This window comes from Psittacula echo (assembly GCF_963264785.1).
Source record: "Psittacula echo genome assembly, chromosome: 2".
Lineage (NCBI taxonomy): Eukaryota > Metazoa > Chordata > Aves > Psittaciformes > Psittacidae > Psittacula > Psittacula echo.
The window spans coordinates 144,431,371-144,458,799 of NC_137737.1; the positions used below are offsets into that span (position 1 = coordinate 144,431,371).

At 35.5% G+C, this 27,429-nt stretch overlaps 1 protein-coding gene across 3 annotated transcripts in view; it reads right to left on the minus strand.

The window, feature by feature from the left end:
• The window catches only part of CSMD3 (CUB and Sushi multiple domains 3), a gene marked incomplete at both ends in the record, with an annotated part of 652,566 nt that overhangs the window by 190,158 nt on the left and 434,979 nt on the right, over nt 1–27,429 (minus strand). For all 3 annotated transcript variants that reach the window (XM_080610435.1, XM_080610434.1, XM_080610433.1), the window contains 5 exons: nt 4,027–4,214; nt 6,169–6,307; nt 7,626–7,817; nt 24,241–24,443; nt 25,256–25,382. In XM_080610435.1, coding sequence (XP_080466561.1) covers nt 4,027–4,214; nt 6,169–6,307; nt 7,626–7,817; nt 24,241–24,443; nt 25,256–25,382 — 849 coding nt within the window. The remainder of the gene's footprint in view (nt 1–4,026; nt 4,215–6,168; nt 6,308–7,625; nt 7,818–24,240; nt 24,444–25,255; nt 25,383–27,429) is intronic.

The window sequence follows — 27,429 nt, forward strand, 5'->3', positions numbered from 1 at the left end:
TGTGTCCCCTTCCAGCTTCTTGTGGCCCAGCCTCCTCACTGACAGGGCAGCATGAGAAGCTGAAAAGTCCTTGATTTAGTGCAAGCACTGCTCAGAAACAGCTAAAACATTAGTGTGTTATCAATGTTACTCTCATCATAAATCCAAAATACAGTACAATGCCAGCTATTAGAAGAAAATTAACTCTGTCCCAGATGAAACTTGGCTCCTATAAGCCTGATTCTCCAACCTCATAGGATACTTTTAAATAGCAATGTACCTTCCACAGTACGGATACTTCCATCCAAACTGCTGCTGTCCACAAACTTGTTCTGGCTCATTGTACAGTTCATCAATAAAGAGAGCACTGCCCATATTATGAATCACAATTAAGACTAGCCAGAAGTTCGAGCTCAGCAATCAAGTCAATTTTCCACCCTCCTTACTATGCTCTTATCCAGCCTCCATTTCAGCTCTCAGGATACTGGGGAAGAGTGTGTTAAAGGCCTTTCTAAAGTCAGGGTATTCAATGTCCAGTACTCTCCCCTTGTTCACACAGCCATTTATCTTCTCATAAACAGTGATATGTTGATTGGGCATGATTCCCCACGGTAAATCCATAGAGACTGTTCCCAAAGAGCTACTTGTCCTTGTTTTCAGGAATAGTTTCCAGGTAGATTTGTTCCATAATCTTTCTGGGCACTAAGTTTAAAACTGCCAGCTCTGTACTTTGGTGGGTCTTCTTTTTTTTTTCAAGGTGCACATATTTATCTTTTCCATTCAACAAGAACCACCCTGACTGCCATGACCTTTCAGACATGATTGAAAGCAGCTTTGCAGTGGCATCAGCCAGCTTCTCAAGTCTCTTGGATGCATCTCACCTGTTCCAATGGAGATATGTGCAACCAGATGGCTTAATTGTTTCCTGACTATTTTTTCCTCCTTTATGGATAATGTTTCACTTCCACAAATCCTAGTCATAGGTCCAGGAAGGACTGGAAGCAAAACAGACCAGTAAAAAACAGTGTAAAAAGGTATTCAGTACCACAACTTTTTCCACTGTCTTTTCCTTGGGTCTTCTGCCCTAGTGGTGAGTAACCATTCCAATAGACTATTTTCCATACTCAGCTAGGAGATCACCTGCATCAAAAAATTGTCATGAACACCATCAAGAGATCCTTTGGACTGCTTCTGGTAAGCCATGTCGTCCTTGAAGCAGCTATGGGAGTGTTAAAAATTCCATGTGAATATGAGGACTATGCTTCATCCAGGTACCTATTTTCTCTTGGACAGCTGGTCTGTTTCTGACACCTACAACAATATCATCTGTATTGGTTTCCTCAACTAACTGAATCATTCTCTGCTCTTGAAAATGATAATCCTTTACAAAATGGAAGATCTTATTCAAAGTAATTTGGGACTTTCAGGTGTACACCTTAAATGTATTCTCTACCTTTCCCTGCCTTTTCCTTCCTAGTTATGACTTATTACACCACTAAAAACTTCTGAAATCTGTTGCTCTGCAGGCTCCCTGCCCAGTCATACATTATAAATAAACAAACAAATAAAACCAAAACCAAAACATTGGTTCATAAAAAATTCTAGTAAGAGTTTTCTCCTCAATAATGTAATTCTTAATTTAATCTCACACTTACAATATTTTGCTGCTTACAATATACTATCCAAGAAATTAACAAAAAATTTTTAAGAATCTTTACAACTGCTCTTTTGCCAAATAGTAAGTTATATCACTTTCACATATCAAGACATAGACTCGTAGAATCATTTAGGTTGCAAAAGACCTTGAAGATCATTGAGTCCAATCGCTACCCTGACACTGCCAAATCCAGCACTAAAACATGTCTCTAAGCGCTATATCTACACATCTTTTAAATACTTCCATCAATGGTGACTCAAACACTTCCCTGAGCAGCCTGTTCCACTACTTCAGAACCCTACCCATGCAGAATTTTTTTCTAATATTCAATATAAACCTTCCCTGGTTCAATTTGAGGTCATATCCTCTTGTCCTATCACTTGTTACTTTAGACAAGAGACGAACACCCACCTTTCCACAGCCTCCTTGCAGGTAGTTGTAGAGAGTTATAAAATATTCCCTGAGCCTCTTTTTCCTGAGACTAAACACCCACAGTTCCTTCAGCGGCTCCGCATAAGACTTATGCTCTAAACCCTTTACCAGTTTCATTTCTCTTCTTTGAACATGATCCAGCACCTCAGTTCCTTTCTTGTAGTGAGAGGTCCAAAACTGAACACAGAGTTTGAAGTGCAGCCTCACAGTAAGTGTCTTTATGATACTACTAAAATAAGTTAAGCAGAGCAGTGTCATATTTAGCAGTTATTCCCAGTAGAAACAAAATAATTCACTGAGTAAGCTGGTCCTCTGCTTATGGAATTTCGAGCTGTCCAAATTTCATAATTCTTGACATTTTTTAATGGGAATTGAAATCCTTCCTTTTGTTTATGTCTCATTGTTCTAAGGTAGATGCTGAAATGCATACTCCAGATATTCTGAGAAAAGCAGGAGATATAACCATATCAGCTGAACAGGGAAAATTAGGATTAGGTTGATTCCTTTCTCAAACTTCCCCTCACTTACATATAAACAGAATGCATAAACAAATGCCTAAATGCTCCCATTGCTTGTATTTCCAGAATCTTTACAAATGTGATGAAAATTTACATAATTTCTTTGGCATCATTACTCCTGGAAGCACAGAAAGAAAAGAGATCTTAGTGGCACACACAGGCAAGCAGTTATGTTATACTGTATTTCCCCTTGATTCCAGTGTGCAGCGCTTCACTTCTTTGTTTAAACCTAGATCAAGAATAAGAAGAGACTGCATCCTTAATGATCATCCTTCATACTTGGATTGGTGAATGGGAAAAACATTTAATTCCATTAGACAAGACTGTATTCAACAGCACAGCAGAAAAAGTTTTGGCCCTTTGAAAAATCAATATACTTTCTTATTCTTCAGAAGTTCTGTGGTCCTGAACTGCTTTCTATAGCACTTCAATTTGCATTTATCATTCTTCAACTTAATTGAGAAGGAAGAAGAAACATTTTTAAGTAATGTGGAACAGTCTCGGTCTCACCATACATCTGGGCTCACTATCAACATGTTTGACACCTACTTTTTATGCTTAGGGCTAGCTTAACTGTGGAGACATCCTTTACATCTGTTGATTCCAATGACTGTAGGAAAGTAAAAGAGGACTTTGTGGGTTTGCCAAAGCAATAAATGCATCAGTCTTTCCCTTGTAAATCTCTTAATTTATTAATTGCTTTTAGAATAAATGGAGAAGAAAATAAATCCGAAGAGGTTAGCATGCACTGCTCCTAAACCAGCAGCATCTATATTTTCTCTCTGGTTGTCTTTAAAGATTATTGGATATTTTCATATTCATTTAATACCAAGTATTTGTTTCTTGAGCCACAGAGGGGCAGTTATGAAAACTCCTATTTATTCTGAATTTTACAGGCCTGTATTTTCTTTTTTTACTGTGTTATGACCTCAGATCTCTCCAGGACATGCAGACAGCTCTACCATGGCCTATCATACAAATGTCTAGCCAAATATTTTTTCATTTTCAGTGCTTGTCTACTAGATCCTAGCACATTGTTTCATCTTACAGGATCTTAAACATATGCCAACATACCCTACTATGTAATGAAAAAATAGAAATAAATTATATTCTGAAAAATACATGTATGTATGCTGCTAGGTTTTGTTACTGAATCATTATTTTGGATATCTGTCAACTGTTGTCTCATTTTGCTTTTTTCCTTTGGAATCATGCATTTAACATCATTATGTATCAGCTAAATAAAATCATATTAGAGCTTTATCTTAAATTAGTACCTTTGTAACATTATATTTTGTATTTATAGATAATACACGTTATCATACTTCTAGGCAAAACCAAAATATTACCAAGCAGAAAATGATGAGAAATTCAAACAGATTAAAATTTAAACTCATACACTAAATGTTTTTAATAGAAAAGAAAACTCTCTTTATTTACCTTTGTACTCTAGATGGAATCCGGTAAAACTAACAGATCCATCACTCCGAAAAGCCAGATGCATGGTATTTGAACTGCTTTCTATCCTCTCTGGCAGCTTGCTATCTTGAAAGCTCCCAATAAGAGGGCTATTACTGTCTGGCCCATCATAGATATAAAGAAAATCATAATTTGGTTCTATACTGAAACTGTAGAACAAAGAAGAGGATTGTTAGATAGAACACGCTTTGCTAACATTTTCACTCTTATTAGCTTAAATAAAAGTTTGCTATCACTGTTTTCATAGAACAAAAAAGAAACCCTTCACTATCAGAATAGTGGTTTTCAGAAATGTTTGATTAGAAAACAACAGAAAAAATGTATTTATTGATCCTCTGCTTAGAAAAAGCATTTTACTGCTGGCCAGCGGGGAAAAAAAAAAAAAAAAAAAAAAAAAAAAAAGGTAAAAATTTTAAATAGAAAAAAATAACAACAATATTTCTAAAACCTCAGAGAAATAAACAACAAAAATTTACTGGAACCCCTGGCAGAAATGCTCTATGATACAATGCAGTCTGCTGCAGAGTGCACACAGCTTCCAGTCAGACTGAACACTTTCACACACCCAGGGAATGATCTTCCAGTAACCTTAAAAGCAAGATGCATTTTGCTTACAATCCCTTTAAATGAAAAGTAGTTTTGAAAGCTCATTTTTTCTTTTGAAATTCATTTTAGTTAATTTTTAAAATCTAATTAATTATGTAACTATAGACAAATTAATTAGCTTATTTTTAACTTAAATTTCGTTAAGGGCAGAGAGCTAACAAATTTACTTATAAGATTATCCCTGTACAAATGCAGTTTTAAAAAAGATTATTAATAAAAAACTGAAAAATCCAACCATTATTTTGTCTCTACTTCATACTAGTTCCTGATTAAAATTAATGGAGGCCTTAAAGACCTTGTCAGCTCCTTCAGGGAAAGTATTATTTCACTACTGGATTATTTCAAAAATATTTCCTCGCAAAATATTTGCAAAACTCACTCACATGTCAGCAGCTTCAACTTCTGAAGTGCCATAGTCTGTACTGAGTTTAAAAGGGTTAGCTGGGTAATTCCCACTCAAAAGCATATTTAACAGTATTCAGTGGAGTATCCAAATTTTTGTTTATATGTAAAGGGTTTTTTCCTCATTTGGCAACAGTTTGCATGTCATGAGTGAGCCAAGTCTCATAAGTGTGCAATCTGATGTGACCAAGACTAAGCTTGTCAGCTTCTGTCAAGAATCATAGTGATTGTCTAGATTTGAAGAACAACTCGGGGATCCCGCCCCTCTACTCTGCTCTCGTGACACCTCACTTGGAGTATTGTGTGCAGTTTTGGTGTCCTCAACATAAAAAGGACATGGAACTGTTGGAACAAGTCCAAAGGAGGGCCACAAGGATGATCAGGGGACTGGAGCACCTCCCGTATAAAGATAGGCTGAGAAAGTTGGGGCTGTTCAGCCTGGAGAAGAGAAGGCTGCGTGGAGACCTCATCGCAGCCTTCCAGTATCTGAAGGGGGCCTACAAGGATGCTGGGGAGGGACTATTCATCAGGGATTGTAGTGACAGGACAAGGGGTAACGGGTTAAAATTTAAACAGGGGAAGTTTAGATTGGATATAAGGAAGAAATTCTTTACTGTTAGGGTAGTGAGGCACTGGAATGGGTTGCCCAGGGAGGTTGTGAATGCTCCATCCTTGGCGGTGTTCAAGGCGAGGTTGGATGAGGCCTTGGGTGACATGGTTTAATGTGAGGTGTCCCTGCCCATGGCAGGGGGGTTGGAACTAGATGATCTCAAGGTCCTTTCCAACCCTAACTATTCTATGATTCTATGATTCTATATTTGGGTCCTATGAACTGTCCACATACCATACTATGCCACACTATAAAATATTTTCATTCTAAGATGGAAGATATCTTCTACATAAATGTACAATGTAAAGAGCAGAATGCTATTAAATATTTTAGGTTCATGATGCGTCTTTCACTAAACAAAAAAAGAAGTGCTGCTGCACAGTAAAAAATTGCTTAGATTTCATCATTCTACAATCACCAACAAAGTAGTTAAATTGAGCAACTCCCTGTAATAAAGTTACAAACATGAGCAAGTAGCAATTTACCTGATAAATGCTAATGATATAACATAATCATTATTAACAGTGATAGTCCAGTCACAATCTCTGCTGTGAGGATAAGGATGAGGGAAGTTTGGTGAAAGTATAAAGCCTGATGAGCCAGTCAAGTTTCCTCCACAGGGAGCTGTGAATAAAAATAAATTAGAATTGAAGAGAGAAGGTGAAATAAAAAGAAGCAAGTATCAGCAATCTGTTCACTGACATTTAACGTCCTCCAAAAGTTAAAGAAGAAACAACTGAAGTATTTACAAAACTTTAATAGAAACAAAATACGTATTCACATTTCTCCTTAGACAAATACTAATACTCCTAAGTGAAAAACTTGTTTTTTGAACTCTGTGTCCTTTTATTTGCTTGCATAACATTATGTCAAGTCTTTTCTGAAAATACCATGAACTTGAAAAATGCTCTAGCTGTACATATAAAAAAACTTAATTGGATAAGCTTTCCACTTTCTTCTTCTTTTTAAAGGCATTCTAAAATGGGTTATGAAATTTGATCTACTTACACCGATAATGCAAGTATCTGCATTTTCACCAGACATCACTGACTGAGATCAAAACTGATACAATATAAATAAAAATTGGACAGAAACATTCTAATAATTGCAGAGATAAAGAAAATATTTTTTAAGCACACATAGAATTTAACGAATGTATTTCTCTATGTGATTTTGAGGTTCCTAAATATTGTTTGTTTATGGTCCAGAAACAGAAATACTTAATAAAACCAGTACAATTACCATTATCCACATGAAGTCTTATACTTCAGCATCCTTTAATTAAGAGTTCACATAACAACAAGGGAATAAATGTGTTTTCTAAAGACATTTTCTGAAAGAACCTAAATTTTATTAAAAAGATTCTAGATACGGTTCATAGAGACTTGTAGAATCGCAGAATCATAGAATAGTTAGGATTGGAAAGGACCTTAAGATCATCTAGTTCCAACCCCCTGCCATGTACCAGAGAATGTAATTGATTGCTAAGGTCTTCTGTAACAGAGATTCTGTAAACTCAAAAGTTACCTTAATCACTTAAAGAATTAAAGAATCATTTAAGTTGGAAAAGACCTTTAAGATCATCAGTTCCAATTGCTAACCTTACACTGCCAAGTCCACCACTAAACCATGTCTCTAAGTGTCACATCTAGACCAGACTACCTGGGATAGTAGTCACTAACACTGACTTTTTTGCTTTCTCTGTCACAGATCATCAAATTATAAATGATACGGCCTTGAAAGGGACAGGATAAGAACTATTATGCTAGCAATTACAGTGTAAAGATTTTGATAATGTCCATTGGAGCTTCATACAGAATAATTCATCAGATGTGCAACACTCCTGTGCATTTGTTTTTCAAAGAAAGTTCCAAGAGCAATGTGATTCATTACACCAGAATTTCAAAATTTAGGTAAGCATTATTTGATTTTTTCTGCATACCTATACAGACTGGTGGATTGGGCTGCCAGAAGTACCGATTTTCTACCTGAATGCAGGTTATTCTCTCATCTCCTTGCAGTTCATAGCCAGGGTCACACTGAAAAATGACAGTGTCTCCAGGTTCTCTCCCATCCCCATTTCTAGTTCCATTCATGGGGACACCAGGATCACGGCAGGCAGTAGCAACAGAACCTAGCAGAGAAATAAAAAAAATATATATTTTTTTTAAAGTCAGCTTTTCAATCCATTTTTGTTCCATTACATTTTTCCTACTCAATTCTAAAATTTCGAGAAATAATCCAACAATCTGCTGCTTTAATACTATTAATTTATACCATTAATTTTTGACACCTGCTTTATTATTGGAAGTATTCATTTAATCTTTTTTTTGGAGTAAAGTCAGTAGAGCATTGTAATACGTAAAAATAAGAGTAGATTTCCTAGTACCCTAGACACTCAGCATTTCTACCTTAGAGGAATTGTTGATAGGAATAATGAAAAGAATGGATTATACCCTTGCACAATACATTTACCGTGCTTGGCTTTTGTAATAATATTAAAGAAATCACCTATACACAAAAAAAATACATATGGACTTAGCCTGATAGAAAATACAGCTACACATAATGCATAAGTGCAGATTATTACTAAGACCCCCCACACAATCACAATGACTATGAAAGAAGTATGAGAGAATTACAAATGTTTCCCCCGGATTTAACATAATATGATGAACATATTCTTTAATATACTATGTACCAAAATATGTAAGCTTATGTGGAAAGTAAACACATCAGTATTTATTTAAGTAAATATTATTTCCTAGTTACATTATAAAACAGCAATATGTTATATATATTACAAATAAATAACAAATGTCAGAGTTTCCTGTTGAACTAGTCCCATTGAGCTCAGCAACCTGTGTAACAAACATGAAGTGGCTGTACTAAGATTTAATTCAGCTGTCCTCTTTCTGGGGACCTAATACCAGCAGATAGCAATGTATTAATCTGAAATATTCACGATGGTTTTGAAGAACAAATCTTGATTTAAATGGGTTATTTCCCTAGAAAAAAAACACAAGCATCTTGCTTTCCAAGACACACTTAATAAAAAAAGAATAAAATAAAATAATTAGATCTATAAAGTTATGAGGCTTTTTATGGAGTTTTTTTCAACACAAGAAGTCCTGAGTAAAGGGGAAAACAAACATACAAGCAAAAAAAACATAAAAAAAATCGGCTATGTCCAGAAGTTAGAGAAATTTTTCCTCCTTATTCCTCAAAGATTAAATATTTTTTTTTAAATATTTACTGCATGATAAATGAAAGATAATATTTTTTTTAATATAAGTATTGAAGATCTTAAATTTTCTGCTTTAAAAACAAGGATCAGCACTCTTGTTTATATCTTTAAATAAGCTGCTAGTTTTTAATTTAGAAACAAAAATATTACTAAAATACAGAATTGCTAAATTTCACAGCACTATACTAGCAGATATTGCAAATGTTGCATGCAAGAGTATCAGATACTGGAGCTAGATCACACAGGAATGAAATTTCAACAAATATGAAAATATTAAATACACAGACAACATTTATAAATTAAAAGTCTGCTTTAAGACTAATTTTGGCATTGTAGCACTAGAATGCAAAAGACAGGTTCTCTGTGCCTACAGCAGAAGTAGATACATCCCTAATAGGTTTGTGGTTTAGGCTTGTAAGTACTCAATCTTTGAAAGTCTAATGCACATTTTTTTCAGAGATTGTTTGGTGATTTGGAAGGCTCTGTTAAGAGTATCCATTCTAACTGAAGGATTTATGAAATAATCTGACAGACAAGGTGAGCTATTATTTTAGAACCAACCATGAATGTCATACAGAAATTCTCAATAGGCTGATTAAAAGTAAATTAATGTAGTCTCAGTGAATAAAATATAACAAAGGGAAAGAACCCAGAATGCTACTGACTGCACCAGGATGCATGAAATGATGTATTTTAATTTTACTTTCTCATAAATGCATAATGATTGTGTTTTGATTTCTCTAAAATGTGAGGGAAACTTTGTTTCTATGGTCTCTGTTTTTAAGAAAGACAGAAAAAAAAAATCCATAATATTGCTACTACATGATACATGATTTATTTATTCACATAGTTGTATGACGTTATCTTCAATATCATCAGCAGATTAATAAAACCTTGATAATGTATTAGTGCAAACACACTGCAGAGCTGCAGAGCTACAGAGCTATGTTTTTCCCACAGTGTTTGGGATTGTGGTTGGGCAAATATAGTTAAACCCCTTGTATAGGTATGTGTACTGGAAAAGTCAAAGATGAGCTTTTTACACATCTTTAAATTTTTAATTTATATCTAGATAAAAATCTCCAATATTTTGTTGCTGTTGTTGAGAGCAAGCACTCCAATCAATTATGTTTATCGCATCTCCATTTCAAAATATACACACACCTCGACAGAGCATTTCAACAAATGTAACTTAACAGAGTGAGGCACAAAATTTCAGCTGTCATTTTAATTTGATTGCCATTTTAAATGGCAATAGAGGCTTATATATGCATAAATAATGGTACAGGTTTGTTTGCTTCTCTTAGCTGTTCCTATATTTTGTTGTGGGAATAAGTAAGCATTGTAGAATTCCTGAAAAAAAAAAAAAAAAAGATACTTTCTAATCTTCATTTTTTTTCCTCGTAGACAGGTATACATTAGGAGAAGGTATCCAAACAGATTTCCAAGCTTACAGTGAGATTAAAGCATAAATTATTCCTTTACAGTATTTCTAGAAACTGCATGTGTTTCTTTGTAAGCATGTGTCTAAATTCAACTCGCTTAACCAGGAGTGGAATCAATTTATATGAATGTTGGCCATGTGAAAGTTAGTTGTCTTATTAATGGGCCTGTTTCTCAGATTCCCTCTACAGTCAATATCACAAGGGAGACACATCACATTTATTTCTATCTTAGACACTTAATATTCTCATGTGATAGATAAGAAGGAAACATCACCCTGATACATCAATCTTTTACTATTGAGAGAAAAATGCGCATGAGTAATTCATATTAGACATGTAACCTCTATCTTAAGAATAAATTTGTTATAAAAAATTTGGGTTTACTTACTTGATCTATTTGCCTCAAATAAAGGAGATGGATTTTTTTTCTTTTTTTTAATAGATCAAATTGTCAGAATACGAATCCACAAATAAGGAATACGTTGGGGGGAGCAAGGTTAAAAATAATGATGTAAGAAGGAAATTCTCAGTACTGTAGATAGAACCAATGCATTTCTTGAGAGCTAGCATATGTTGACCATATATTCAATGAAATTTATAATCACATCTTTCCTGCAGTGTCTGCTGTACTCTAGTTTTTGTTTCATCTGCCTGACTCTAGTCCATCATCACTACTGTTAAAAAACTATAAAAGTATGTTTGTTTGTTTGATTTCAAAGATCTCTATTACAACTGTCTTGATAGGACATATTCTGAATTGCATTCTCAACTTTGTTTACGTCTTTATTCTGTTTATTTTTTAATATTTATTTTCATTATCTACCTTCAACCTACTTTTTGTCTGCTTTTGAAGTTTCTACACTGTGTTACTTATGAAGTGTCTATTCCAGTACAAGAACTGTGGGTTTTGGTTTTTTTTCTTACTATATATTCAGACACCTCAATCACTGCCTTCATCATTCACCATCAAACTTTGTGGAGTAAGCAAAAAACTTGGGAATTATAAAAGTCCCTTATAACTTTGCTATCATACCTGCAATGCACTCTTAAGAGCTTTAGCGAAAGAAATGGAGGAGACAATCACAATTCCCCTTAAATTCACATATAGGATCTGAAGATGTGACATATTAAAATTGATAGATAAAGTAAGAAAAGAATATATCAGGTTTTATTCTGTTATAATCATTGTAAACTCAGAGTTTAGAAAAGACTTAAGATCACATTGTCTTGAATCTAGTGAGGTGTGACTTGTAAATGTAATCAATTAAATTGCTATAAACTAGATTTTAGATGGGAAAAAGACAAACTCCAAAAAGTGGCTATTACCTATTACATGCAGCATGACAGGTACAAGGATGACGGTGTGCAGCATAAACTTGTGTATGATCATCTGAGAGGGTTTTTTTTCCTAATAAAGATAAGGAAATGCAGAAACCTATTTTGTTCTTTCTCTGGCAGTGCCAGTTTGGAAGAATTACATCACAATCAAAGATTTGTACTAGATTAAGAATTCCAAGAGGCAGTTCTTGACTAAGAACTCCAGCTTCAGGATGGGGATGAACTGTTCAACAGGTGAGAGATTATTAGACAGATTAGATACACAAAGTTTGTATGCCTTTCTACATGGTCAAAGTGACAGAAGGTTTTTCAGCATTAACATGTCACACTTCGGAGCTCGGTGTGTTTGCAAAATAAAACTCCAGATTGTGTTTTATTTTACACTGGGGTACGGGTTTGGAGCACATGAAGTGATTCTTTTGGGATGAAAATAAACTGAAAGATAGATACGCTTCTGAATTACACTGGAACAACTCTGGACTAAGAATATCTCTGAATATGAACAGCGTTGCCAGCAGGGTTTCAGTACCAGCTGTTTCAATTTATATATCAGCACTTAGTCTATGTTACTTGCTAATACAGAAATAGCCAAAGGACCCACAAGCCAGATTCCATACAGATTCCATACAAGATATTTTCAAATGTAGACTTTGAATATGAGACCACCGATTCTCCATAGAACCTGTGCCAATGAAGAGGCACAAGGAATAGTTACTCTGAAGAGTTATTTATTTTACCCTGTTTCTGCTACGTAACTTGAATGAACTGGGGCAGAATCTTGTTTTGGAGTTTCATAGCAGCCAAGCCACGTAAAACAAACAAAAAAAACCACTCCCCAATCTTGTTTATATTTTTCCTAAAAGCACTCACATAAACAGATTTATATGTTCTGAGCAGTTAAGATGAGAGGAGGGAGTATCTTAAGTCATCACCTGACTAGCTGTACATGACTGTCAAAATGCTCCTGAAGAGCTGCAGAAGCCATTAAACCAGCATTCTGTCACATCGAGAAAAAAAATTAAACACAGGTCTGTCTAAAAATGTCCTTGATGTGGGGTATAAAAAAAAATTGTTATAGTTTTAATAGTAAGGCACTGAAATACACTTAAACAATAAATCAGATAATTAAATTATTGTAAATTGATCATTCCTGCCTCAAAAATAGGAAGTTATCGTGGGGTCCAAAGGTTTCTGGTAGTTCATAAGTCCGGGCAATTTCATACATGACTGTAATGATCTAAGATGACAGGTCCACTTTCATGCAGGAAAGATACTTTGAAACATGGTAGTAGAAATGTGACAAAGCAGTAATAGACTCCTTTGATGCTGGGATCAATATAATAAATGTCATTGGATTTCTTGCTGTTAACAGTGATTTCTAAACTTAGTTTTCTAATGCATCAGATTGATTCTAATGATCTAACGTATCAGTAAAGAGTCTGTATCCCAACCCTGAGATAAAATTACTTGTTTATTTTGATTAATTTGTGCATGTCTTCTTGCTAGAAAAGAAAGAGGAATTTTATTTATTTGAGAATTAGGGAAAAAACCAAACAAATAAACAAACCAAACAAAAAAATCCAGACTTTTTTGTCTTATTTTCTGTTTGATTTTTTTTTTTCCCCACAGCACAAAGTCAGGGCAAATCATCCAAATTTCAAGTTCTTCATAACACGCAGCAGAAAAAAAACCCCATTATTCTAATTTAAACTGATATGTTCTTCTTAACTCTTCTCACTTTAAATAAATGCTTTCTGTAGTTGATCTTTCACACTCACATAAGCCTGACCCACTCCTGACAGACTGGACCTTCAAAATTCAATCTGTCCCAGACCCTATGTAATACCTTTACCCACACGGACACTACAGTTTCTCTGAATTTCTAATACTGTTTGAGAATCAGGTCAGCCTAGTATTTGCTATCTCAAATCCACCCTTCTATACAACTTTTCCTGAGAATGAAAGAATAAAATAGCCACGTGTTTTTATTCAGTCTTCTACCAACAGAAACATTGCTGATTTTTAAATTTTTTTTTGTCTATTTTTAACTTTTTTTCTGCTGTAAATCTAACAGAGATTTAGGAGCACAGCCATTAAAATTCTAACCATAGATTCAGTCTGTTGATTTTGCACAACTTCATAGAATCTATCTAAGTTTTTCAGGTATTGTTTGAAGATTAAAATGGGAAAATACTAAGAATTAAGCACAGAATCAGGATTTCATAAGGGACAATGAAACCCTTCAACAAAAGAGTTTAATTAAGATTTTGCACAATTATGGTTGTCTAGGTAAGCTCTCTGTTTGCCTAGACTTTTACCCACATCATTTTAGTCACTTAACCTTGGGTTTCACTCCTGTTAGATTCTGCAATAGCAAATAAGTTAGGAGGTGTAAGATAGGTGATGTTTATTTTTCATGGGAAACAAACAGAAAGCCTCAAACAAAAAACTCAAACAAACAAAAAAAAAACCACGAAAATCAGTAAACTGGGGCAGACCACAGTTCCAGTCTCTCCTGTCTAATTTGAAGCAAAAGACAGAATACATATTGCTGTGGCTTCTCTTGTAGAACTTTCTAACCAAGTAAAGAGTCAATAGCTCTCAGAATGTAATGAATAGGCTTAGCTTCAGTTTTGATTTCAAATAATCCTTAGATATTCTAAATGAAATAGAAGCTTTGAAAAAAAAAAAAAGCAAAATCATCAGTTTAAGTTTCAGTTTCAGATGTTCCAAGAAGACCAGACGACAAATTAAGCTCTTGATTGAACTTCTGTAAGAAGAGAAGGTCCATGTTGAATATTTAGAGCTGGGACAGCAGACTGGCTTACTTCTCTTGTTGTATGGACTGTGATGGATGACAGAGGAATTGATGCTGTGGATTGCCAATAGCATCTTCCAGGTCACACACTCCAAACCAGCTCAGAACAGCAGCAGTAACCACCTTCACAATCCAAGGCTCTGGCGTATCTTACAAGTCATAGGAATGGTACTTATCCTTGCAGATAGCAAGGCCCATCTCCACCAAATCTCTGTAACTCTCAGTGAACCTTTCTGAGTCTTATTTCCCTCTTACACTAAGCACTGACTTGGTACATCCTAGCACCAAGCTCAGTACCACACATCACAACAGGAAACAGATGGGTGAAGTTACACATTGAAGATGGTTACACGTTGGAAAAGGAAGGATAATACTCCTCCCCTCCACGGGAAATTCCCTGGCTGCCTATGAACTCACAAGGACTACAGCTTGAGCAGATCACAAAGGGAAGTGTAACACAGTCTGAAGGTCCTGACACCCCAAGCATTCCATGTATTTATCTACTTGTCCTTGTAAACATGTAATTGTCAAACACAGGTTATGTGCATGCTATTGTCAAAACAAGGGTTAAGTCAAGTAGACTGTTCTGTCCTGACAGACAAATTACAGATTTCTTGTGAGTTTGTGCACCTGTGTGGGGATTTCACTGGCGTCCCCAGGCTCACAGAAACTGGCAAAGCACAACTTGTAAAGTTCCATGAAAAGATACCTGGTGGAGACTGCTGCAAGGTCCTTTACAAGCTAATGGCTTTTTTTGTTGTGTGTTGTATGGTTGTTTTTTTTCCCTTTCCCTGTTTCCAAGTGCATAACAAATAATATTCCCATTTTGGTAATATTCTCCTGACAATAAATAACCAGTAAGGTCTTTCTGTGGTGTTGTTCTCTTAAACTTCTTGTTGCATTATATGTGAGGTCATGAATTCACATCCACACATAAACCGAGTACAAAGTTTTCTGGGAGATCCCAACCTGCAAAAATGCATCTGAGGTGACTGTGACTAGCAATCTTTAAAAAGCAGTTATTACCAGAAAAAATGTGGAAAGTAAAGCCATGCCTGGTAACCCCTATAACGTACTACATTCTAAGTATATATTTCACAAGTGGAAACAGGAGAGATTTTAGGAAAAAGCATCTACTCTCTGCAAACAACTGCTGAATCAAGCAATATAATCCAGGGATATGATTGGCTTGCAGTCTATCCATGAGCCAAGCTCCCCACAGTATAGGGCAGAAGCATCTTTTTAGAAGCCAAGCTCCTCATAGTGTAGGTACACGGCTGGAGACCAGCACTCCTACAGCATTTCTCAGGAGCTTTGTACTGAGCTGAAGTGGGGCTCCTAGGCAAGGGGATACCCAGTGGAGGATGCTCAGGGTCAGTAAGGCCTGTTCAGTGTACTGAACTCCCACAAATGGCACAATGTAGTAAAAGATCAGCTCACCCCAGAACCTGCTGGGCATGAAAAGGACACTCAACATAGAAGTAGCTCTGAAAGACATGACAGAATCTTAGATGCCAAGCCCTATGTTATTCATCATGTTCGTTTCATTTTGTATTGCATGCTTCTTTATGAAATCTGGAGATTCATACTTCTGTCTTCACAAAAGCAGTGGTTTGTATGACCAGTAACAGTAAGTTTTATAATCCTTACCTGGTAACACCAACTGAAAAACACAGACTACTTGGCCAGCTGCATACTTCAATATTATTGCATTGCTATTGTATTCAGAATTTGTATCCAGATTATTGTATGCATTCTACTGATTATCAACCTAAAGTATTTAGTAGCAATTGTTAAATGAACTTCTTTCAAAAGTGTTGTTTGCATTGTAACCTAGTATTGTCTCATATCTTTTTTTTGTCAGGGAATAGTGGAAATCAAGTTCTTTCCTGAGGGCCTTTACCTGACAGTAAAATCTTTCTGATACATTCTAGTTCTTGGGGAGATAACAGCTTTAATAATTAAAGATAACCTAATTTTTTTTTTCTTATTGTTTTTGTTGTTGCCAAGTTGCATTAGTTGTTAAAATGCATTTTGTTACAACCATCTGAAGTACTACACTGCTCTTAACATGTCTTACTGGACAACTTTATGAGTATTCTTTCATAGTTCATAAGTAGATCTCTTTTTTCCATAACTATGAACTTTTCAGTTCTGAACATCTATTATTCCTTAAGCATTTGCTCATAGCTTTGGCACCAAGTATAATACCCAGGCCCAAATAAATTGATTGACATATGGTTTCACATAATTGCTGGAACTCAGCAGAAAATGGATACTCATAGTATGAAATGACAATATGTATCTGTTTAATTTTATTCTTTACAGAATAGTGTGCAACCTGTTCTGTTGCAACTTCTGAAGATCCAGCTCAACAAAGAACAGCACTGCTTGATTTTGCACTTTGGATGAACTGAAATCCTCTGAAGAGAAAGCGAGATTGCTCCTATCTTAAAAGTTAAATTTTTCTTTTGCTTTTAGCATCGCAGATTGTATGTATGCATGCATTATAGCCTTACAGTTTCAGAACCCTATTAATATTTTGGGAGTTCTTACAGGTAGGGCCGAATTTGGAGCTCCTGACACCCAGTAAAACATGAAGGTGTTAAATCTGCCTGAAATATTCATCTTTTGTTGACTTTTTGCTACTTTTTTATTTATTTTTTTTTTAATATAATTGGACATTTTCACAGTGATATAGAATTGGCCTCATTATTTGGTAGCATTCTGTCCATACGCTGAATGTCATTACGCTGATCTGTAAGATTGCTGTATTTTTTTTTTATTTAAGAAAGCATCATACACTTGCAAAATTTAGAAAACTATCAGAGAACTTCTGTTTCCTTTACTCTTTGTAGAGATTGCAACTTCTCAAAACAACAATGGGAATATAAAAAATAATAAAGATTTGATTTGTCTTTTCATTTTCTTTGGCAAAGGTTTAAAATTCCTCCATGTAAGTGAAATATTTCTCATATGCATGTCTGAACAAGTCCAGCCAGTAACTGAAGTTACAAGTCCACAAATAACATTTTCTACAGTCATATATAAAAGACTGAAAGATGAACATTCCTTCAGTCAAATGTCTGCTGGGTTTGTTCTTTATAAGATCAGGCGGTTTACTGGCGTGCTTTTAAGAAAAAGATAAATATTTCTATGGCAATGAAATAGTAGCCTAAACCTCTTTTTAATTTAGCTACATTACAAACACCCAGCCTTAACCAGGAATGGGGTAATAGCGAGAACACACAGCAGACAAACTTGAAATAACCTCTATATTAAGCAGTCTTCTCAAAACTAAAGAATCAAAACTAAAGAAAGAAAATGCATATGGGAAGTAAAAATCCATATAAAGAATTGAAAGAATTATGGATTAAGAGAAGAGGAACTAGGATCCACCAATGAAAAAGCTTTTCAAAAGGTAGCAAGATTTGTTAGAGAACATGAAAAATTATCACTGATCGAGTGTAAATCTAGTTTGACTGCCTTCAAGGAATTTCACATTTATATTTTGGTCATTTTCCCAATATATTACTTCTCTTTGGAAACAGTTTTGCATTATCTTCCTTCCATTGCAAGCTAGCAAGAAAACCTCCAAAACACCTTTCTTTTTTTTATGGTATGTATAAAAGATCTGCATAAAGATCTGTAATGGATTTTGTTTGCAAGTAAAATGACCCACCAGAATTACAAATTTTATCAGAAAAACCTGAAGTACACTGTTCAATTTTGTATGGCATTAACAAAAAAAAAAAAAAAAAAAAAAAAAAAGAGGTGGTTTTTCAGATTCAAGTAAGATGTCATTCATATGAAGTTAAAAGAAAAATTAAAACATTAATTCCCAATTTGGAACCAGATCAGCTTGAGCTCACTAAAATGCAACATCACTAATCTGACAAAGCCTGTTTTAAACTCTAAATCTGTAAATTTAGGGCAGGTGTGTAGGCTTTGTTTTGATGTAAGTCACAAGTGTATTTGCCTGCATAAAATACACATACCCTATATACTACTTAACTAAAAAGTAACAGCTACTAAGCAGTTAACATCATTTACAAACCTGTTACAGGAATGGCATTTTTTGCCACTGAAAGACCCATAAGTTACTATTCCTTTTACTAATATCTGCTGCTCAGAAAAAAGGCAGTAGCTGATAGAAGGAAAACAAAACAAAGCCCATCTTCTTTCTGTTAAGCCTCTTGAAGATAAAAAAATAAATAAAATAATACAATAGAAAATCCTTGAAAAAAATCCAGACACAAGCAAACAAAAAAACCCAGGAAAACACCCCATCATCCCCCCCAGCAAAGTCAAAACTAATACACTGGGCTAAATTTAGAAGTGTGAATATTCACAATTATTTCTCATAGTCATCCTGAAATCTCTAAATCCAAAGGACTCCTCTCAAATTTAAAAAAAAAAAATTATCAGGAAGCCAGTGTATGAAAACATTTTAGATGAAAAACTGGTTCTGTCATGGAATAGATACAAGGAAGAACAAATTCTATCTTACTGATTTCAGAAAACTGAAAAAGTTATGTTACGAAGTGATCCCTACACCAGCTGTGATAGTAAACAGCACTCTGGGGAAAAAAAAAAAACAAACAAAACAGTTAAATCCCCCAAATACATTATCTTTGTTACTGGAAAAAAAAAAAAAAAAAAAAACAGAGAAAAGGAACAAACAAAAATGTACTGAGCAAACAGCAACAAAAAGAAAATCAACCAAAAACAAACAAACAAACAAAACCAAACACCACCACCAATAAAATACAAACAGACACACAGTACTAAAAAAAACACGAGGCTGTTCAGTGTCAAAAAATCTTCCTAAATGACACTGTGGTAAATATGCATTTCTTTGAACAAACAATCCCCCCACCCTCCCACCCTGCCAAAAAAAAAAACAAAAAAAACCCAACAATGAGAGCAAATAACCGCAAAAAAACCCAAATCAAATACAGGATATTTAAAAGAATGCATGGCTATAAATCAGCACTAAACCTAAATATAGAAAGCTGATTTGTAAGCATTTAATCACTAAATGTTATCAAAGTAAGCAATATCATGCATTATATTTCTAGAATGGAAATTAATATTGTTAAACTTAAGTCATCCAGGTTGGTATCTGACACAGTTTTTCTAGGCTTTTTCTGTAGTCTACAGAGACAATTAACTCCAAAGGACTATGCACCCAGTCTGAAAATAAGGAGGGAAAGCTGTAGTTTGACAGTAAATTAAATCCAAGCATTTTAAGGCATATCCTGTTATATAAAAAATTGCTCTTATATAATATAAAATACTGCTAAAGCATCTACTTACAAACCCACCCCACCTCCCACCCTGCACAAATACTCAAAACATACTTACAGGTTAGTTCTGCACAGGCTGCCTTATACTGCTCAAAAAACACTCTATACTGTGTGCTGTTTAATGAGCCAGAAATGTGACTGCACCTTACGCCTGAGCAGAATGCAGTCTGTAATGCTGAGTGACTCAGTAGTGCAGCTATTAATGGTGAAATAATGGTCTATGAAAGATGAATACAGATCTTGTCTGAAAAAATGATATGTGGCACCTGAACTGTTAAAAGCTAGCAGAGAGGAAACTTCCCTGCAATGCCAGATTCAAAGGCCCTTGAAAGCTATGGAAATAATCTCAAGAACTTCATTAGAATATGATACTGCATACTTCATGCATATTAAAGGAACTAAAAAGATTATTTTAGGCACACAAGATTACTATCACCCAATTTTTTTACTTCAGTATTCTCATTCAACTTCTTTCATTTCACTTTCTCTGACTTCCTTTCTCAACTGCTACTTGGTGACATAAAGCAACGGCAGCTGAAGAAAATGTTTCATTATACTTCATACTTCTGTCTGATCCTGAGGTGGTCATGTCTCTGGTAAATACACACTGTTTTCGTTCTCTTTCTCCTTCACTTTTCTTGAAGTTCTATATTTCTATTTTGTGCAGAATTCACTGACCAAATGAAGCTACTGCTGATTTCATTGGTGTTTTTTCAGTGTGTACTGGGCTTTTCATGTTGTCTGACAGTTCAGAGTAAATATGCTGTAAGAGAGGCTTCCTGTTTGCATGCTACTTGTGGCCTGATGTCAACCTTTCATTCGTCTCCTAATTTAAGGGAAGACCTCTGGCACCTGTTCTCTAGATGTATTATTCAATCTGTTCATTCCATTTAGACATGTTCCAAAATACATCCAAATCTATGCCAAATCCATCATGTTATCTTATCCTTTTCCGAGTAATGCACAATTGTACTAACTTTAAAAATTAATCTTTGTCAATGTCCTGGGTTCAGCAGTAGCAGTCAGTTTTTCTCCTTCTTAGTAGCTGTTGCAGCACTGTGTTTTTGACTTTCAGCCTCGGAACAGAGCTGATAACACAGATGTTTAGACTGACCAAGGACTTTGAGAGTCTCATGCTCTGCCAGGGAGGAGGAGAAGCCAGGAGGAAGCAGGGACAGGACACCTGACCCAAACTAGCCAGAGGTATTCCATACCACAGCACGTCATGCCCAGGATGTAGAATGGAGAGTTCCCGGAAGGGCTGGATCATGGCAGGGTGGGGGTGAGGTACCGGTTGGTGAGTGGTTGTATTCTCTTCCTTGTTATTTCCTTTATCATTATTATTATTGGTGGTAGCAGTAGTGATTTGTGTTATACCTTAGTTATTAAACTGTTCTTATCTCAACCTGTGGGAGTTGCATTCTTTCGATTCTCCTCCCCATCCCTCCAGAAGCGGAGGGAAGAAAGGCTGGGGGGAAGTGGACTTCGTGGTTCTGATTTACAGCCTGGGCTTAAACCACGACAGTCAACCATAAAAATGTCTGCCATATTGCTTAGAAATTTAGCATAGAATAGTTTCCTTCATATTAATTACCTGCTGAAGAGATTATGACAGTTAAAAATAAGGAAATACTTCTACTATTTCAGATAACAAAAAACCATGTCAGCTTCTCTAAGGTTCCCCCTCCCCCCACCTTTAAGTTGGTGAAGGTTGTTATCTCACCTGGAATTTATGTACCAGATACAAATCAATTTTCTGTACATATCAGATGATTTGTAAAGTAGTCAAACTCAACTTGGAGTATTGTGTGCAGTTCTGGTGTCCTCAACATAAAAAGGACATGGAACCATTGGAACAAGTCCAGAGGAGGGCCACGAGGATGATCAGGAGACTGGAGCACCTCCCGTATAAAGATAGGCTGAGAAAGTTGGGGCTGTTCAGCCTGGAGAAGAGAAGGTTGCGTGGAGACCTCATGGCAGCCTTCCAGTATCTGAAGGGGGCCTGCAAGAATGCTGGGGAGAGACTATTCATCAGGGATTGTAGTGACAGGACAAGGGGTAACGGGTTCAAACTTAAACAGGGGAAGTTTAGATTGGATATAAGGAAGAAATTCTTTACTGTTAGGGTAGTGAGGCACTGGAATGGGTTGCCCAGGGAAGTTGTGAATGCTCCATCCTTGGTGGTGTTCAAGGCCAGGTTGGATGAGGCCTTGGGTGACATGGTTTAGTGTGGGGTGTCCCTGCCCATGGCAGGGGTGTTGGAACTAGATGATCTCAAGGTCCTTCCCAACCCTAACTATTCTATGATTCTATGATTCTATGAAATGATACTACATTATCAATGGGGATTGCTCCCACTCGTTAACTAAATGACAGATGCAGAATTGTGTATGAACAGTTGACGAAATGAGATCAAAAAGTGTAAAGAATGAATAAGATGGTTAATTCACTTTTTACAGAAAGATTTTTTTTGTAAAATTAGGAAAATAATAAAAAAAGTATTCAAGGTCTTAAAAAGGTTTGAACATGAAATATCTTGTCATTGAATAACATTCCTCTTGAGGTAAAAGGACAAATAGTCCAGTTAAACACTCATACCTAATTTTGTGAAATCGTGAGAGGAATGTAAAAGCAGACACCTTCCCTGTGCAAGCTTTCTGTTCATTAATTACAGTGTACTAAAGTACACAGACACCATCTGTTTTGCTCAGACTACATTATATACTCAAAAAAAGTATATAAAAGCTTGAAAAAGCATTGCATAGAGTTATCTTTCCCTTTCCTCCATGTCTTCAAATATATTTCTTTCTCAGTTAGTAAAATAGCATGAAATCTATTAAACCATAAAGCAGCAGTGACATTCAGGTTGTGTATTCAGGAAAAAAAAAAAAAAAAGAAAAGATCTCTGCTATTCTAATATGGTATACCCCAACTGTGCAACACCAAGTACTGGACTGTGATTTTTGTGAACCTGGAATAAGAGAAATGCTGATACAGTAACTCTTCATGGATACTTTAAACTTTCATGATTAGATCTCAGCAGACTGAGCATAGAAATCAAATAAAATACCTCTCCATTCAGAGGAAACTCTAAAACCTCTTTTCAGGCAAAGCTCTTTAAGTACATCAGTATCTGTTTTATGGCTTTACTCCCATGTATCATCCATTTTTCCTTGCAACTCCATTCTTAGTCTGCACCAGTCTCTTTCCATTCACCCTAAATGACTGCCTGAGGAAGTTTCAGTGCATAATGTTCTTCCCATTCCCTTTTCAGCCTCAACATTAAATAAAGGAGCATGGAAGGCTGGAAAAAAGGTATGTGAGACTCTTCCAAACAAGCTGTGGAAGGCGGAAAGGTGGTAAAATGGCAAAAAATATCTTGGAGCCAACGAATTAAGAACTCTGCTCATGGCTTCAAAAACCATCAGATGGAGCAGATTCACTACTAATGAAGGATCATTTACTTTGTCCTCTCATTCGTATAATTTTTCCTTCAAATTACTGTCTGCACATGCGTGTATCTGTCATACACATAGAAAGAATGAGAGTAGGGTAAAACAAAGGCTAATACAACTGCCAAGCACAGGAAGCACAAGGTAGATTTTATTAAGAATCTCTCTGTAGACACAAGTTAGAAACCTAAGTTTATTTTGTTCAGCTACTGCAGAACAAATTGATGATACTAGGATAGACCTTGCTCATCTTAAAAAATGCATATATATATAAAATTAACTGGCCAGGAAAAAAAAAAAAAAAAAAAAAAGAAGCAAAATGGGCTTCACTCAATGATTTCTTCTTTTTCAGCACTAAAACTGACTAAAGGCATTTAATAACAGTTAAGTAAGCATTTAGATATGTCATCATGCTGCCTGTAATAAGACAAAATAGAACTAAATGGCAAAAGGGAGACGGACACTGCTGTTCCTGTAATGCTGTTTCCCATTTCATCCTATGCAAGTGCAGCAGGAATTAAAACTCCGCACATATGTCTCCAAAACCAGAAACTCTTACTGATTAGAAAAGGATGGAACCTTTAACATACCTCCATCACCAGGCTGAATGTGGTTTTGAGCAACTCGATCTAGTTGAAGATGTCACTGTTCACTACAGGGCGGCTGGGCTACATGACCTTTGAAGGTCCCTTCCAACCCAAATTGTTCTATGACTTGGGAAAAACACTAGTCATAATTACCAGCATTCTGGCACTGTCCCAGCTGCACTTGAAACAAAGCCAAACAAGCTAAGGACATGGGGGGTCTTTTTAAGATACAACAAATCTGAATCTGGGCAAATTGTTTCCCTAATGGGGTCAGAAATGTCACTGATCTCAGTTGTTCCCAGCACTATTCATCAGTGCGGTAATTTATTAAAAGAAAGAAAAAAAAAAATTATAAACTTACTTGAAAACTGTATGGCAAATCCAGATTTGCTGATATAAAAATCTGTGTCAAACTGGATAGTTACGATGTTGAGTGTACTGTGAATGCCTTCAGGAACAAGGGATCCACTAATTTCTTTGAGTAACATCTCGTTCTCAGGTGGACCATCCCAAACTCGTAGAATGTCATGGGAAGCCTCAGTATCAAAAGCAAGAAATTGAAGGCTGAAAGGATACAATAATTTTATAGTCAGTTTTCATATTACTCAACAACATGCCAGTAGCAACAAAAATAAACCAATAAAGCAAATAAAGTTTGAATTCCAAGGGTGATTTTCCAAAAAGTTTCACACCTTTACTTTTGGATGCATAAAAGCCCGATACATAAAAGTATTCGAATGGAAAAAAAAAAACAGAGACTAAAAATATTTTAATTTTTTTACCATAAAATGGTATGTTAATTTAGCCAAATAATCTGTAAGTATCCACACAAACTTTTCAGAAAATAGTTTTCTTAAGACAATATTATATATCACTTGTAAAAAAAAAAAAACCAACTGTAAATTCATGTAATTAGCGAGACAGTGTGAATTAAGTGTCTAACTAAGAAGCGCTATTGAATTGGAGGGTTTAAAAAATATATACTCTTCCACTAAATGGTTCTGCTGGCTCCAGCACTTTCTACATACTCAATCTTATAATTTTGGCATTAAAATGGCATTTGTATTAGATAGTTTTTAGATCAGATTTCCAGTTAACAGTTCCAGTTGGTATATATGTTTGCATTGGTTTAAAATTCATCATCATTTAAAAAAATTATATCCAATCTTAAATCTTGAGCTTCATCAGGCAATGTTTATTGAAAAACACAGTTTCAACACAAACCTACATACTCAAACTAAGAATGCCAAAATACTGGATGTTAGCTGCATCTTAAATTTTAAATCCCAACCCCCTTTTTTCTCCACTATACAGGTAAGATTTGGTTATTATATAATCAAAAAGATTTGTTATAATTGCACGATTTGTTTCGGTACCTGACAATATTTCCTGGGTCTACTTCAATCACCCACATGCAACGCAGGTTGTTGTCATAGGGAAACGGATAGCCAGGCGATAAGATTCTTCCTGATGATTCTCCTTTAAAACGGCCTCCACATTCAGCTAATAAAAAAACAATATTACATAATGTGTTACTTTTGATTCGTTACAGATAGTCTTCCAGCCAATCATCTGAGCAAACAATTTGTACATCTACTCTCTTACTTGAAGAACTTACACAACTAAACTGACTGCATGCCCTAAGATTGCAAGACAACATATAAGGACTTGAAGTGGTTAGGGAAAGGATCCTGCAAATGTGGTTTTATTGGAATATTTTTTATATTTTCCTTTGTCACCTATGTTTTTCCAATAATTTTGAACGCAACATAATTACTAGAAAACATATCATCATATACTGAAAGGAACACGGACTGTTACTTAAGAAAAACCCAAACCAATCAAAAAAAAAACCCCAACCAAATCAATCAAAAAACCCCACAAGAACACCATGTTTCCCTAAAATAGTAGAATAAAATTAAGAAAACTAAATAAATCACTAAGTACAAAGTAAAAATACATTGTGGTTTTTGTTGTTTTTTTTTTTTTTTTTTAATAAAAAAGGAAAGCATACTTAAAACAGGCTATTCAGAGAGAAAATCATCCTTTCAGTCTAGGAAAAAAGGTTGTAAAATTTCTTACTCATCCTCACAAGTGGAGGTGAAGCTATAATACAGTATATAATAGCTATAACATTGTATATAACATAGTGAAACTCTATAATTCTTAGAGGATCACAGATGGTAAGTAGCTCCTTCCTAGCTGGCCTCAGCCAGTCACTAGGCAAAACTGAGCATTTCATGATCTTAATACCTAATCTTTGAGAAAACCTATTGTTTTATCTTTTTTTTTTTTTTTTTTTTTTTAATGTAGATCCCTGGAACATTTGAAGCCTTCTTGTTATGCTTTCCTTCCTTTTAAAGTCACTGTACTGATTTCCCTCTTGTGAAGTGAAAAGCCAAAATAACTCTTTGATTAGAACTCTCAGTATAGTTAAAATCAGTTTAGTTTTGATTTAACATCACCTAAATATTTTTTTTAGACATTTATTACCTTATGATCTGTAAGTTCTGTGATAAAATATAACTAAAATGCCACACTTGACAGATTTTCTGACATACTAAACGCAAATCTGCAGAGACAAGTGGCCCTTCATACCTTTTTTAAGCTCTTTGCCAATCTGTTAATTTCTACTCTTAAAAAAAAAAAAATCCAAATTATTCAATTCAGAAGATATAGAACTGTAGAATCATAGAATCATAGAATAGTTAGGGTTGGAAAGGACCTTAAGATCATCTAGTTCCAACCCCCCTGCCATGGGCAGGGACACCTCACATTAAACCATGTCACCCAAGGCCTCATCCAACCTGGCCTTGAACACCGCCAAGGATGGAGCATTCACAACCTCCCTGGGCAACCCATTCCAGTGCCTCACTACCCTAACAGTAAAGAATTTCTTCCTTATATCCAATCTAAACTTCCCCTGTTCAAGTTTTAACCCGTTACCCCTTGTCATATCACTACAGTCCCTAATGAATAGTCCATCTCCAGCATCCCTATAGCCCCCCTTCAGATGGAAGGCTGCAATATCACAGTTTATTATTCTTCCAGCAGAGTAAGGATGTAAATAGAGTACACTGGAAGGAAAAAAATTACCCGCAAGCTGGATGAAACGTAAAATTAATTGCACTTCATCCAGAACCACTGATAACAAGCTTATAATTTCTGTCACAGAATGTAACCTGTTTGCTTTTGTTATGAATTTTAAAGGTTCCCTTTCTCTCTCCCCAGTAGCTTATTTCTGCCTCTCCATCAAGGTTCCAGCTCCCCAGTTTTGCTAGTTGCTAAATAAGCTGTGCAAGTGATGACTTCTCAGAAATTAGCATCCTCTCAGGCTGCAGTGAGGAGTAAAGGAACAAAGCCATTTTTTATCCTCCATCTCCAGATTGCTAACTATGAAGACAATCCTAGTAAAGAATTTTTGCCTCCAAGTGTTAGTGCTAAAGATTCTTCTAAGGATGTCAAGTTAAAGGAAATGCATTTCTGGCTACAAATTCCATTGATGGTATGTTGTATTGTAACATTTACTACCTGTTTAAAATTTCTGATT